Source organism: Mus pahari, chromosome 14, assembly GCF_900095145.1.
Source record: "Mus pahari chromosome 14, PAHARI_EIJ_v1.1, whole genome shotgun sequence".
Taxonomy (NCBI): domain Eukaryota; kingdom Metazoa; phylum Chordata; class Mammalia; order Rodentia; family Muridae; genus Mus; species Mus pahari.
In genome coordinates this window covers 44,224,528-44,236,894 of record NC_034603.1, presented here as the reverse complement: position 1 = coordinate 44,236,894, position 12,367 = coordinate 44,224,528, and the positions used below count along the sequence as shown (strand labels likewise).

The 12,367-nt window shown below is 50.2% G+C and overlaps 1 protein-coding gene across 3 annotated transcripts in view; it reads left to right on the top strand.

Moving 5' to 3' along the window:
- The window catches only part of Abr (ABR activator of RhoGEF and GTPase), a 142,398-nt gene that overhangs the window by 64,282 nt on the left and 65,749 nt on the right, over positions 1-12,367 (top strand). For 2 of the 3 annotated variants that reach the window (XM_021213613.2, XM_021213612.1), the window contains one exon: positions 9,023-9,121. In XM_021213613.2, the coding sequence (XP_021069272.1) occupies positions 9,023-9,121 (99 nt within the window). Of the gene's footprint in view, positions 1-598; positions 1,779-9,022; positions 9,122-12,367 lie in introns of those variants that run through there. The other variant, XM_021213614.2, reaches the window with a different exon arrangement.

Below are 12,367 nucleotides of genomic sequence, written 5' to 3'. Positions count from 1 at the left end.
ACACATGTGATGCACACACACACAGAGGTGGGGGGCAAAACAATCATAAATAATACATGTACAATACCATAAATCTAAAAACAACAAAACGAGCAAACAAGTCTATCTTGGTTACATTCAGAGATCCTGTTTCAAAACAAAGCTAAAATCATAAAGAACGCAGAAACGTTTGCAAACTTGAGCCTGTGTTTCTTTGGGGGGACATTAATTAGCTGGAGCCCAGGTAGTTTCTTCAGTTCACATAGGACTTTGCTGCTTGCCGGACCTGAACTTTGAATGAGTGCTAAAGATATGCTACAGTTGGCTTCAGTATTGAGTTGTAAAAGAGTTCCTGCAGCTGGCCCTAGACTCCTCCCCCATGGCCATATGAGTGTGTGTCTACTTAGGGTTCGGGGTCAGGGGACCAGGATATGAGCCTCATCTTCTGTATGAATTTAGTTCCTTGGAACATGGAAGACTCTTGAGGGAAGAGTGAGAGTGAAGCACTCTGGGAGTGGGCAGGGTGGATAATACTACCTGTCCTAGATTGTGCATACTGGCCTTGTAGGCGGGCTTTCTCTCCTAGGACTTCACAGAAACTACTTCAAGGAAGTGGCATTGGCCAGCAGCACCTGACCGTGATGTGGCTCTCAGGTGGTCCATGGTGCCCAGTGACACATGCTCAGGACCCCGTCTGCCACTGTGCTTCAGCTGGACATGAGGCAGGCCAGTCCCCTCCTGTATAACTAAATACAAAGCCTTGTTCACTCTACCGTGGTGCAATGGCAACTGCGGTTTCTCACTGGCAGTGGGCCTTCCCGCCACAGAGGTGCTGGATGGAGCCTGAGGCCGAGGTGCGAAGGGGGCTCTGGCTGGTGACGATTCCACGGCGACGTGGACTGAGTGGGTGAAGGGTGGCTTCTCGGGGAAGCCGCTCTCCTGCACCCCTCACCCCCTTGCCCGAGGGCTCCGGCGAGGAGAAGTTGTAAATAAAGCTTGTCTCTGGGAAGCAAACCTCCCCCCGCGCCCGCCCGGCCTGTCTGCGGCCTCCTCCCCCCCTCCTCCTTCGCTCCAGAAGCCTCCGCCAGCCGCTCGCCCGCCCGGTGACCACAGCAGGAACGAGCAGCTCCACCTCGCAAGTCAAGACGTGCGTTTCCTGTGCATTTGGAGCAATCGGGCCTCCGGGTCCAGAAAGGGCGGGCTCTGTGGGGCCGGCAGCGCAGCACCGGGACGCCCGCACCAGCCCGGCACCAGGCCTGGGGCGAGCGAAGCGGCCGAGGAAGGAACGGATCGCGGAAGGCGCTGGCTGCCGCCCCTGCACGGCGTTCATCCCGCAAGCGGCTGCCCGGAGGCCCCGCTTCCCCTTTCTCAGGGTGGGGACGCGCGGGAGGCGGGCCCGGCGCGCAGGACGGCTGGAAAGCGGCAGCAGGAAAAGGTTCATAATGGAGCCTTTCATCGCGAGCCGGTGGCCAGGTGCCAGGACCGACTCCGCGGAGGCCAGCATGCTGGTGTAGGCCTGCCCTGCGCTCTTCCCCGCCCGCCTGTCCCCTGCCTGCCTCCCTGCTGGGGCGCGCGGCGGCCGCTGCCGCTGCTGTTGCTGCTGCTGTTGCTGCTGCCGCTGTGTGGACCCTGCTTCCTGTTTGCCCTCTGCGGCTCTGGCTGCCATGGAAGAGGAAGAGGAGGCAATAGGCTTTTTGGACAAGGTTCTGGAGGATGAAGATGTGTTTCTCCTGGAGGAGTGTGAACTGGGAACGCCGACCAGCCCTGGCTCAGGGTCCCCCTTCTTGGTGGCCGTGAAGGTGGGAATGTGACACGCCCTGGATGCTTGTGGGGAGGGGGCAGGGATGGCTCTTGACTGATGCTGAAGCCGTGTTTGGAGAGAAATGGCTGATGTGTGCACAAGCCTCATGGCTGAGTGGAAGAGCCTAACTCAGCATGAGATGGGCTGGTACGTTCCTGCCAGAGGATTGAGGGCTGGGCTCTCTCAGCAGCTGTTCTTGAGGGAGAGGTGGAGTGAGTGCCTGCCTGCCCTGCACCAGTTGTCCTTAGGGGCAGTGACTGTTGGCTTTCCCCTCAGTCAGCTGTGTTAAGGGATCTTGTTGGCAGTGACATGAGTCACCTGGTGGCCTGTCACTGATGTGAGCCTATTGCCCCCCAGAAGAGCTGGCTGACTTGAAACTGGTGGGCAGTAATTCATTGTTTCCATGGCAACCAGAGGATAAGGGCATTTGCGAAGTGTGGCCAAGGGAACTACCTCTTTTCCAAGGAGGAGACTGGCGACTTGGTGCGTCTTGACTATGCAAGTGAACCTTTAGGAAGATCAAGAATTCGAGGTCACTTGGGCTTTCTTGAAGGAAAATAACTGAATCAGCTGGAGAGGGGGTGGGAACAGCTGTCCGGTAGGTAAGCATTTTTCCCAAGGCGGGCATAAGCAAGAGTAGCCCACTTGTTCCAGGTCTGTAGAGTTGCAGCAGAGCTACTAGAGAGGCAGGTTAGGAGGGAATGGGCTGTTGGGAATGCCAGCTCTGGTGTGGAGAAATAACCTATACCCACCGTTAAGAACTCGAGCCACGGCCTATCTATCGCTTCTCTTTTCTGTGCCTAGAGGGAGGGCCTCTGAAGACTGTGGCAGGAGTATGCACTCTGCAAAGCCAGGCTACCTGACTGCATGGGCCCTAGAGGGCGTGGTGTTCGATGCCTTGCCAGGCTAGGTGTCTGAGTCTTCCCTTTCCATAAGAAGATGATCACAGCCCTGCTCCACCCACACACCATGGTGTGGCTCCAAGAAGGAGCTAATGGAGACTAAAAATAGACTGCAGACCTAGGTTAGGTAGGTGGCAAATATGCAGGGTTGGGGTGGAGAGATGACTGCAGGCTTGGGTGGGAGCTACAGTGGGATCTGGCTCCTCATCTCTAATCTGGTGCTTGTTTAGAGCAGCAGAGTAAATCACGTCCCTCGTAGCACCCACAGACTCCTCTGTACTTACGTTGTGGCCAGCCTTCCCACCAGTCTCTTTATGATTCAAGGAGCATGCTGGGAGTTCAGCAGTCAAGGGATGGCCAATCTATGAGGTTCCTGAAGGATCTTCCCTCCGGAGCCTGTCCTCCCCCCCCCCCCCCCCTCAGGAAAGAGGAGAAAGAATGCACACAGGGCCACGTTAATGGTCAGCACCCCCCCCCCCCCCCCGCCAGCACCGGTGTTAACACCACTCCTGCTACATCCTGGGCATATCCTTTTTCTGGGTCGTGGTGTATAACTTCAGCATACTCTGCTGACCACTGAGTGGTACCGGCTGTATGGCTGGGACCCGTGAGAACTTTTGGAACAACTGAGTTTGTTGAGACACACAGAAGTGACACCAGATTCCTGGCCTCGTTTCATATTAGAGGGATTCTCAGGAAGTGGCACGTGGTCCTGTGCACTTAGCGTGCCTAAAATCATCCTTCCTCTCAGGTCCCTGTGATGCCTGAATAGAGCCGCCCCCCCCCTCCTCTCCTTTCCCCCCTCTGCTCCTCTCCCTTCCCCTCTCCTCTGCTTCGGTGTTTCTGGCGTTAGCATCAGCCCAGGAGCTTCTTGGCCCTCTGTAATAACCTCTCCAGCACCTGTTTCCTCTGTCAGGCTTGGCCTTAGACAGATTGCCCAGGGTTGCAGAGAAGTGGAGAGCACGCCCATCAGTTCATGGAAGTGTTGTCAGGTTGTGTTCGATCTTAAGTGCTCAGCGAGGCGTTGAGGAGACAAGTAAACATGGCGTGGCCCTTTGTCACAGAGTCCCAAGTAAAAGATCAAGTTCACAGGAGACAGAAAAGTGGAGCGAGAAAGCAAGCAGGCCGTGAGAAGCGTCTGATAGAATACCAGAATCCAGATGTGGGGATGAATCCTGTAATACTGCCCTTTAGGAGGCTGAGGCAGGAGGAGTACCAGGAGTTCAAGGCCAGCTTGAAATACATAGTGAGCTCCAAGTCAGTATGGGCTGTGAATGAGACCCTGTTTCAGAAACAGATGAACAGCAATCACAAAGGCCCCTGGATTCAGAGGAGGAGGAGACCATTTTTAATGGAGTCAGGACTGGACTCACTACGTACACGCTTCCACTCACATGTGCAGGGACCAAAGAGCCAGGGCGGTTTGCTTGCACCGTCCTGGCTGCAGATGGTCTTGGCTCACTCCTCGATGGCAGCTGGTGGGAATCCAAGGCAATTTACCCTTTGCTATTACTTTACTTCAGTAGTGCTTACCTTAAACAGGAGTTGTGTTGCCGTGCGTTTGCCCAAATGCCAGCCCTATAAATCAATCCTGGTTTCACTGTAATTTCCAAGGTGCTTTGTCTTCTTAGGGGACAGATGCAAAACTGGCTGGCAGTTTTCTCCAGAGCCATAGCTGGAGCTTGCTACATCTCACAACCCAGCTAGCTTCCTTTGAGGAGTTAACGATCTGTAAACTCATAATGCAGATACTGATAGCAGCATCACATCCCATCTGTAAAAACGGGGCATAGTTTTCCAAAAATTTTTCACACAGTTCTATTTAAAGGTAGGTAGGGCTGACGAAATGGGGCCTTGTAGCATGCTGCTATTTCAAGGAACTCATTTGTCAGGAATAAAAAGCTCTTTTGTATTCCATATTAACTCTTCAGGTACCTGTGCTTAACAAGAACGGCTTGTCTGAAATGCCTGTATTCATGTTTGACTACTCTGGTCTCTCCTCTGTGGTGATGGCGTTGCCCATCGCCCCATTGGTGTTTCCAGAAGCATGGGCCACATAATGGATGATTTGAGAGATGATTTTAGGTGACACGTTGATATATGTTTTATAGTTTGGTGTATGTTTTAATGTATATGAGGAAGGACAGGACTCATATATCATTTCTGTGATTTGATATAAAGCTTAGGATAAGACTGTACTAAAATCTGTATTGGCCAAGGAATGGTAGGCCATGTCTTTAATCCCAGTACTTGAGAGGCAGAGGCAGGAGGATCTCTGTGGGTTCAAGGCCAGCCTGGTCTATGTCGTGAAAACACTTATTATGCCAGTGTGGCCAGGCTATACTGATGGGGTATGAGCAACTGAGCTTCTTCAACGGGTATGGAGTATATGAATCTGGCTGAAGCTCAGGCAGCAGGAAGGTGGAACGTGAAGGTCTACCACCAAGAGAAAGGGTACTTGTGGGGGAGGAGAGACTCCATGCACTGTTCTGTCTTAGGTATGAGCGGGCCCAGCTGTTCTGAGGCCATGGCTCGTCTTGGGCATCAGGCCCTGATGTGAGTACAGCCCCACATGGCATCTACTCTAATCCTGAGTGTCCCTTGCAAACTGGTGTGGCCCGTAGACCCTCGCCGGTTAGCTTTAAGCACAGCTAGAACTGGGCCTGCCTGCTTAATCCTCACTGTTGCCTTGGAGAAGATAAAGGGCCATGGAAAGATTGTTTCTTGACTTGGCTTAGAACCAAACCTTAGGAGGCTTTATTTAGCCCTAAGCTCTGCGGAAGCCCAGGCCAGAGCTGCCCACAGCTTATCAATAGATACTACCATAGTGACCTGGTGTGTTGATTTAGGGGCCTCAAGATGACAAACTTGCAGTCTAGCAGTTTGTGTAAATTGCTGGGGATGAAGGTGCCCACGAAGGTTCTGATTTATAAGCCGTGATTGGAAAGAAGGGGGTGACAGTGTTTCTGTGTTGGGGAAAGGTTGGCTGCGTGGCAGAGCATTTGCCCAGGTCGTTCGAGGCATGTGGGCACCTCTAGAAAACATGCCGAGAACAACCACAACCGTCCAGCATGTGTAGTAGAAAAGGAACAAATGAATTCTGAGCCCTGGTGTTTTATGAAACAAACAGATCTCCCACAAGGACTGAGGAAACAGCCATCCATTTCTAGGTTTGGTTTTGTTTTTAAGTTTATTGAGTACGCTGCAAGAGGACAGCAGCCAGGCAATAATAACTCCAGAACCGGGGCCAACCATCTCCAGATTGTCCCAAAGCAGAAACACCCATGATCCGGAGAGAGCCCTCCCTGTCCAAAGGCGGAAGGCTCTTCAGTGCTAGCTGAGCAGCAGGCTTACTGTTAGTAAAATTCACAGAGCATAATTTCACATCATTAAATTCTCAGCTGCCTACACCCCATCCTAGCTTGAATTTTAGGAGTATAGCCCAGAGTGGAGACTCTTGGAAATGACTGATTATTGACTTTTAACAAGATCCTTTGGGATAGGCTTATGAGGCAAGGGTCTTTGGATTACAAGGCACGGGGGTCTTAGTCCACAGTAGAGGAAGGGCTTCTTCAGGTCACCGGCTCTCCAAAGGCTAAGGGGCACTGAGGTGAAGCCCACCTCTTTACAAAGCGTTTGCCAGGTTCTCAGGTGAATCCTTGGATGGGAGGAATGAGGGCCAGTACTGGAGCGGTGGCCTCCCGCTCGGCTAGAAAGGCAGAGTGCAGGTCAGGTTTGGGAAGCAGGCAGCTCGCAGGCCAGTGTGGATCTGACTTTGAGAGCTGAAGCCCTGCCTCCATGGACTGCAGGATGTGTTGGAGGCTGGGCTGTCTCCAAGCAGCTGGCCGTTTACACCCCTCAGTGCCTCAGGGCCCTAATGTTTATTATACCTACCCAATTGTGAGATGCCAGGGAAGAGCACTTAGCACTTTGTTGGTACTTGTGAAGCCATCAATAAATAACTCTGTCCTTCCTTAAAGTGGGGGTTTGTACTGGCTTCCTAATGCTGCCGAAACAAATTGCCACAAACTTATGACTAGAAACAACCCTGATTTAGTTTCTTATAGAGCTTCTGGAAGAAGCTCTCAAGAAATAAATTTATTTCACCTTTATCCTATATCCCTTGGCTGCAGGTTCCGTTCTCTAGCCTCAACGCCAGCAATTTAGCCTTTACCCCCCCACACACACACACCTCATTGTTACACGTGACTACTAAGGGCCCACTTAGGTAATCCAGGAATTTCCTCCAATTCCATCATACCTGAGAAGTCCCTTAGTCATTAAAGTAACATGGCCCTCTCTACAGGGTGATCACTGTCTTTATGCTAGGGCGAGATAACATTTCAGAGTTTGGGGGCAACAGCCTTCAGACTTTTGTACCACTTAGGAAAAGATGTGAAGAATACTCACTTCGGAAAGTCTTCGGGGACACTGGGATGGGTTTTCTCGTGGCTTGAGAGACTTCTCTAGCTCACATTAAGGGTGTGCATGCATTTGATGCCCAGAGAGGAGCTGCTTGAGATAACAGGTCTCTAAGTACAAGCTTGGGAAGGGTGTGGGAGAGGGAGGGAATCATCCCAGAGGTAAAAAGGAAGATGAGGTAGCGTTGGAGGACTTGGGGTGGACCCCAGCTCTCCTCTTGTAAGTCTCATTTGTTTCTGTTGTATAAGGGAGAATACAGAACATACTTCAGTGTGGGTGTCTGAGGGCTGGAAAGCAAGTATGCAAGTATAGAAAGGAGTTAAAAAGCCTTTCCTGGTGAAGGGCAGGTGTGACCCAGGATTGAGGCTTGTCTTGGGGAAGAAGAGCGCAATGCAGTTGTTGCAAAGGCCTGAGGGACATGACCCACTAGCCAGGCAGGTAACCTTAAGGCCATGTGGGTCTTAGGTGCTAAGGCCAGAGGAAGAAGTGACAGAACAGCCGTCCTGTGAAGAAGAGGTGTCACTTAGCCTAGGGAAGAGCTAGGAAGGCAGCGTTAACAGGAGAGCCCAGCTTCAGGGCTGAGTATGACTCCCTTTGTTAGAAAGGCAGAAATGGCTGGGCCTTGGCCCTGGGTGAGATTGGGAGGTAGGGAGGGGCCTGAGGCCATTACAGGTATTTAAGTAAGATATGCTACAGCCCAAGTTACAGCTTCTGGCCCTCCTTATTTATTTATCTTTGTCTGTTTCAGTGTTTTTGTGTCCTACTAGATTATAAACCAGGTGATGCCTGTGACTGCTTGCTTCCTGTTGTAGCCATAGGGGCTGCTGAGCATTCAGTAAATATTTGTTGAATAAATAGATAAGTGAACCTATCTTTCCTAATTGAATTTTACAGTATTTATATTAAGTCCTTGACCAGAAGGTGTTCTTGGAAGATTGATTTTACTGCAGGGGAGAGGGAGGATTCAGAGGTTGGTTCAGAGACCTTAGGTGGGAGGAACCAATCCTGCAGATAGTCAAGGGGAGGGAGGAGGACTGATGAACAGCCACAAATAAAGCTTGAATAAAATAAATTTTCCTGCCTGGTGAAAATTACATGCTTTTCACTGAAGGTAAAATTTTAATGCCTTTCTCTATGCCACTGTGCCAGTTGGTGGCATCCAGGCTTAAACAGGGCGTGATCTCCACCACCGGGGAACAGGAATTCAGGAGGGAGGGAAACCTAGCATGAGTCTGTGCCTTACACCATGAGGAATGGCTGAGGTAAGCGTGGGTGGCCCACAGCTGACACCTGTTATGGTGTTGAGCCCCTAGGACAGGAAGACCTTAGCACAAGTGGCCACAAGGCCAGGGCTTCCATACCCATTTCCGCCCCATTCTCTCCAACCCTGTCTCAGTTTATATATCACTTCCTCTGGGGGCCCTGTCTGTCCTTAGCTGTTCTGTCCCACGTAACCAAGCTCAACCTCAGTCATGAAAGAATGTCTTTATTCTCTCTTCCCTGTTAGACCAGATGTAAAGAGGGTCCTTTCTGACCTAGTTAGCATTACAAAGTTAGTAAGGAGAAAATGGTTGAGAGCAGAAACGCTGGCAGAGGATGGGAGAGAAACAACATGAGATGGTAGCAGGAATATATGGGTGGTTGCTTTTTCTTTTATGTTTTGCTGTTTTCCAAAATTTATCTAACATAATATCTGGCATTAGTCAGAGCATGGAGGTTCATGGGTTCCAGACCAGCTTGGGCTACAGACTGGGATTCTGTGTGAAGACAAAAAATGATGTTAATAATATGACTTTTATCACCTTTGAACATGTTGATTAAAAGAAGAGAGAGGAAAAAAAAAAGCGAAAAAATAGGTGTCTTGAGCTGTGGCCTCTTCTCACCCGCTGCTGCCGGCTTTTGGCTTGCTTTCTTGCAGGTGGAAGCAGGGAAGGGTCTGGAGATGAGGAAGCTAGTTCTCTCTGGGTTTCTGGCCAGTGAAGAGATCTACATTAACCAGCTGGAGGCTCTGTTACTGGTGAGTACGGGGGCGAGGGTTTGGGAGTTGGTGGTGTCCCTGTCAGCCAATGTCCTGCTTTAAAACTGCTCTTGGAGTTGGGTTGGAGAAGACCATAGAGGACAGACACCTATGTTCCTCTGTTCACAGCCAGGTATCTGGAGAACTGAATCAGTCACTACTGTGTCTCCGTGACCCTACTGTGACAGGTGGGGAAAGACACACTGGTGTGGGAGGACAAGCACTCTCACCCTCTCATCGGCCGTGATGACTGGGAGGTGGTATTGGGAGTTGATACAGTGCTCCATACCAGTGGGCACCTTGCTGCCCCAGCACTGCTCTGGGTAGTGTGTATCCGTCGGTCAAGCTGAGACCCTTTCGTCACCCTTGGTCCAAGTCTTTCCTCTTTCCCAGGAAAGGAGACCATTAGCACCATCCTGAAGGCTCTCTGTCGGGAAATGTGAAGTGAAGGATGTCTGTGTTTTAGAGTGCTATTGCTCTGAAGCGTTAGGCCAGCCTGCGCTCTCAGTAAAGATGAAGGTGGTGTTGCATGAATTGGATAGGGTGGTGACTATTAAAGCATTCTCTAGAGATAAGAGCACCTCCACACAGATGCGTTAGCCTTGGAAGAAGGTGCTTATTAGATGCGTCTGGGTATTATGCAGAGTGATTGTGCGGTGTAACTTCTCTTCTCTGGGTGTTGTGCAGTCAGATAGCATAAAAAAAAAAACTGTTTTGGGAAAAAAAATCTGAGGCAGGAGGATCAACATGACTTTGAAGCCAGTATGGGCTACCTAGTGAATTTCAGGCCAGTCCAAAACCTTGTCTCAAAAAGCTAAAAAGACAAACCAAGTGAACAAATAAAAAAAAACCCAGAGAATCAGAGATAAATGTAGATCAGTAGAGTAGATCAGTAGAGGATGGTCCTCATAAGTAAGACACGGGATTACATGCTTGTTGTGAAATGGGATGTCATTCAGTGTCCCAGAGGCATTGACGTTTGTTACCCAAGGAATGACACTATTGAAATGTATAGCTGCTGTGCAGGGCACCGTGCCAAACTTGTCTCAGGGTCTCCTTGGGAGTTTACTGGTAAGCCCAGAGATGGTTTCCAAATGGGAGTCAGCAGTGGACAGGAATCTAGTCTGCATCTGGAGCCAGGAGTAGGACACAGCCTTGCCCTGCTGTTAGTAGCAGGCATAGTGCAGTGTTTGCAAATGGAATCTCAACCCCTTGCTGGGTTCTGAAAGTGTAAAGGTTTGAAGCAGCATTTTAAAACGAATTGAGAAAGAATGTCAGTGTGTATCATAAGCAGTGAAGGGTAGGTGCTGTCAGAATGTGTGTCTAGATGATATACAGGGGCACTTTATCTTTCTTTTATCCACCCCTTTTCTCTCTACCCTTGTCTCTTTCTCATGTAGCCCAGACTGGCCTTGAACTCACTCTGTAGCTCAGGCTGGCTTTGAACACTTGATCCTTTATATCCACCTCTCAAGTGCTAAGGTTATACTAATGTGAGGGTTCACTACATTATTTTTTTAAATATTTTGTGGATTCAAAACCCACTGTGTTGGTAGATATGAAAGTGTGTGTTTGTAATCCCAGTACTCTGTAGGCTGAGGCTAGACCAATCATGAGTTAGAGGCCAGCCCGAGCTAGGTAATGAGATCTTGTCTCAAAACAAATGAGACCACTGTCTTGGAAAAGTTGTGTGTAAGCTCTCTGATCCTTCTTACTTGAAGAGGGTATAGTTGCCCCCCTCTGTGGAGGATCTACTCCAAGACCCGTAATAGATGCCTGCAATGCCTTGGATAGTACTGAATCCTAAATGTACTGTTTGCTTTTTAATTATGAATACAAACATAGACAAATTAGGTACAATAAGATATTAACAGTAATGAACATGAGCGATGGTGGCCATATACCATAATGAAAGTCGTAGAGCAAAGTCACGTAACATGGCCTCTGCCTTGAAGAGTGTAGGCACACTGTTTTCTGAGCATGGATAACCACAGGTAACTGATGGTGGCAAGAGAGTTGGTACCTCCCCCTTTGGGACCCAGTACTGTACTGGCTACTAAAGATAAAAAGCAGACAGACCTGGGGTTGTTGAACCCAAAACTGCATCACTGGCAGAATGCAGCTCTGAAAGGGACCAAATGCCTGGCTGAGAGCCCCACTGCACACCTTACCTTCACGCACGCGACCGTGCCATACCTCATTTTTTCCATCTACAGGCTGGGTTCACAAGTAGTGAGTCCCTCTGTGTGGGGCTGCAGTGAAGTTAGTGATTTGTATTCAGCTCTTGGGAAGGGCCTCAGGGTTACCTGAGAGAGGCAGATCCAGGCCCGTGCTCCTTTTGGTTCTGTTTTGAGACTGGGCCTTGCTATGTAGACCAGGCAGAGCCCAAGCTTGGGGCTGTCTTCTTGCTTTTGCTTCTTGTGTTCTTGGTGACAGTGGGTTTGAAAATCAGTGTCTTGCCAAGTATAAATGGTTTATGCCTCTAATCTCAGCAGCAAGCTTCAGGCTTTTGTGTTCTTGTCAGTATCCCTCCCCCGGATACCCCAAAGAAGGAGGAGGAGGTACCCCTGAACGGCACACCTCTCACATTCCATTTTCCTTCTTCAGATGTTCTCATCTGGGCAGAGATAGATTTAGGAGTCAGGGCAGAGCTTCCCTGATGTACCTTCTTAAAGAGCTTCTACCCCAAAGGCACAACTGTGTGACCACAACCCCCCCCAAGTCCCCCCCCCCGCTCCCAACTGTGTGATCACAACCCCCCTCACCCCCCAGCCCCCCCCCACACACACCGCTCCCTGCTTGGTCACTCTGGCCTCTCAGAAGGAAGAGAGGCAGGTGGGAAGGTTTGTGGCTGGAAGACCTAGGGAGGGAGTGGGGCTGGACCCTCCCCAGCCTCTGGCTCAGAGGATAAAGCTCAAAGATAAGGACTCAATTCCTCCCTCCACTAATCAGGAGCCCTCCCCTTTTAGCCACTTAGGAGCCCAACTCTGCTTTTCCTGGGTGGTCCAGCTTAGGGGTGAAACTGTTTCTCTGGCTTTCTCTCCCCACTTCTCCTAACAACAGATCCCTTATCCCCCAGGGAGTGACTTAAAAATGGAAATCAACTTCTCCCTGCAAAGTGTCTCTTTTCCCCTCTGTACTTCCTGGTATGCAAAGGACTAGGCCTGTGTACTTAAGACTGTACACATTGGCAGAAACAACTCACCCACAGGAGAGCCACATAGGGGGCCTCTGTTCCCCAGGCCA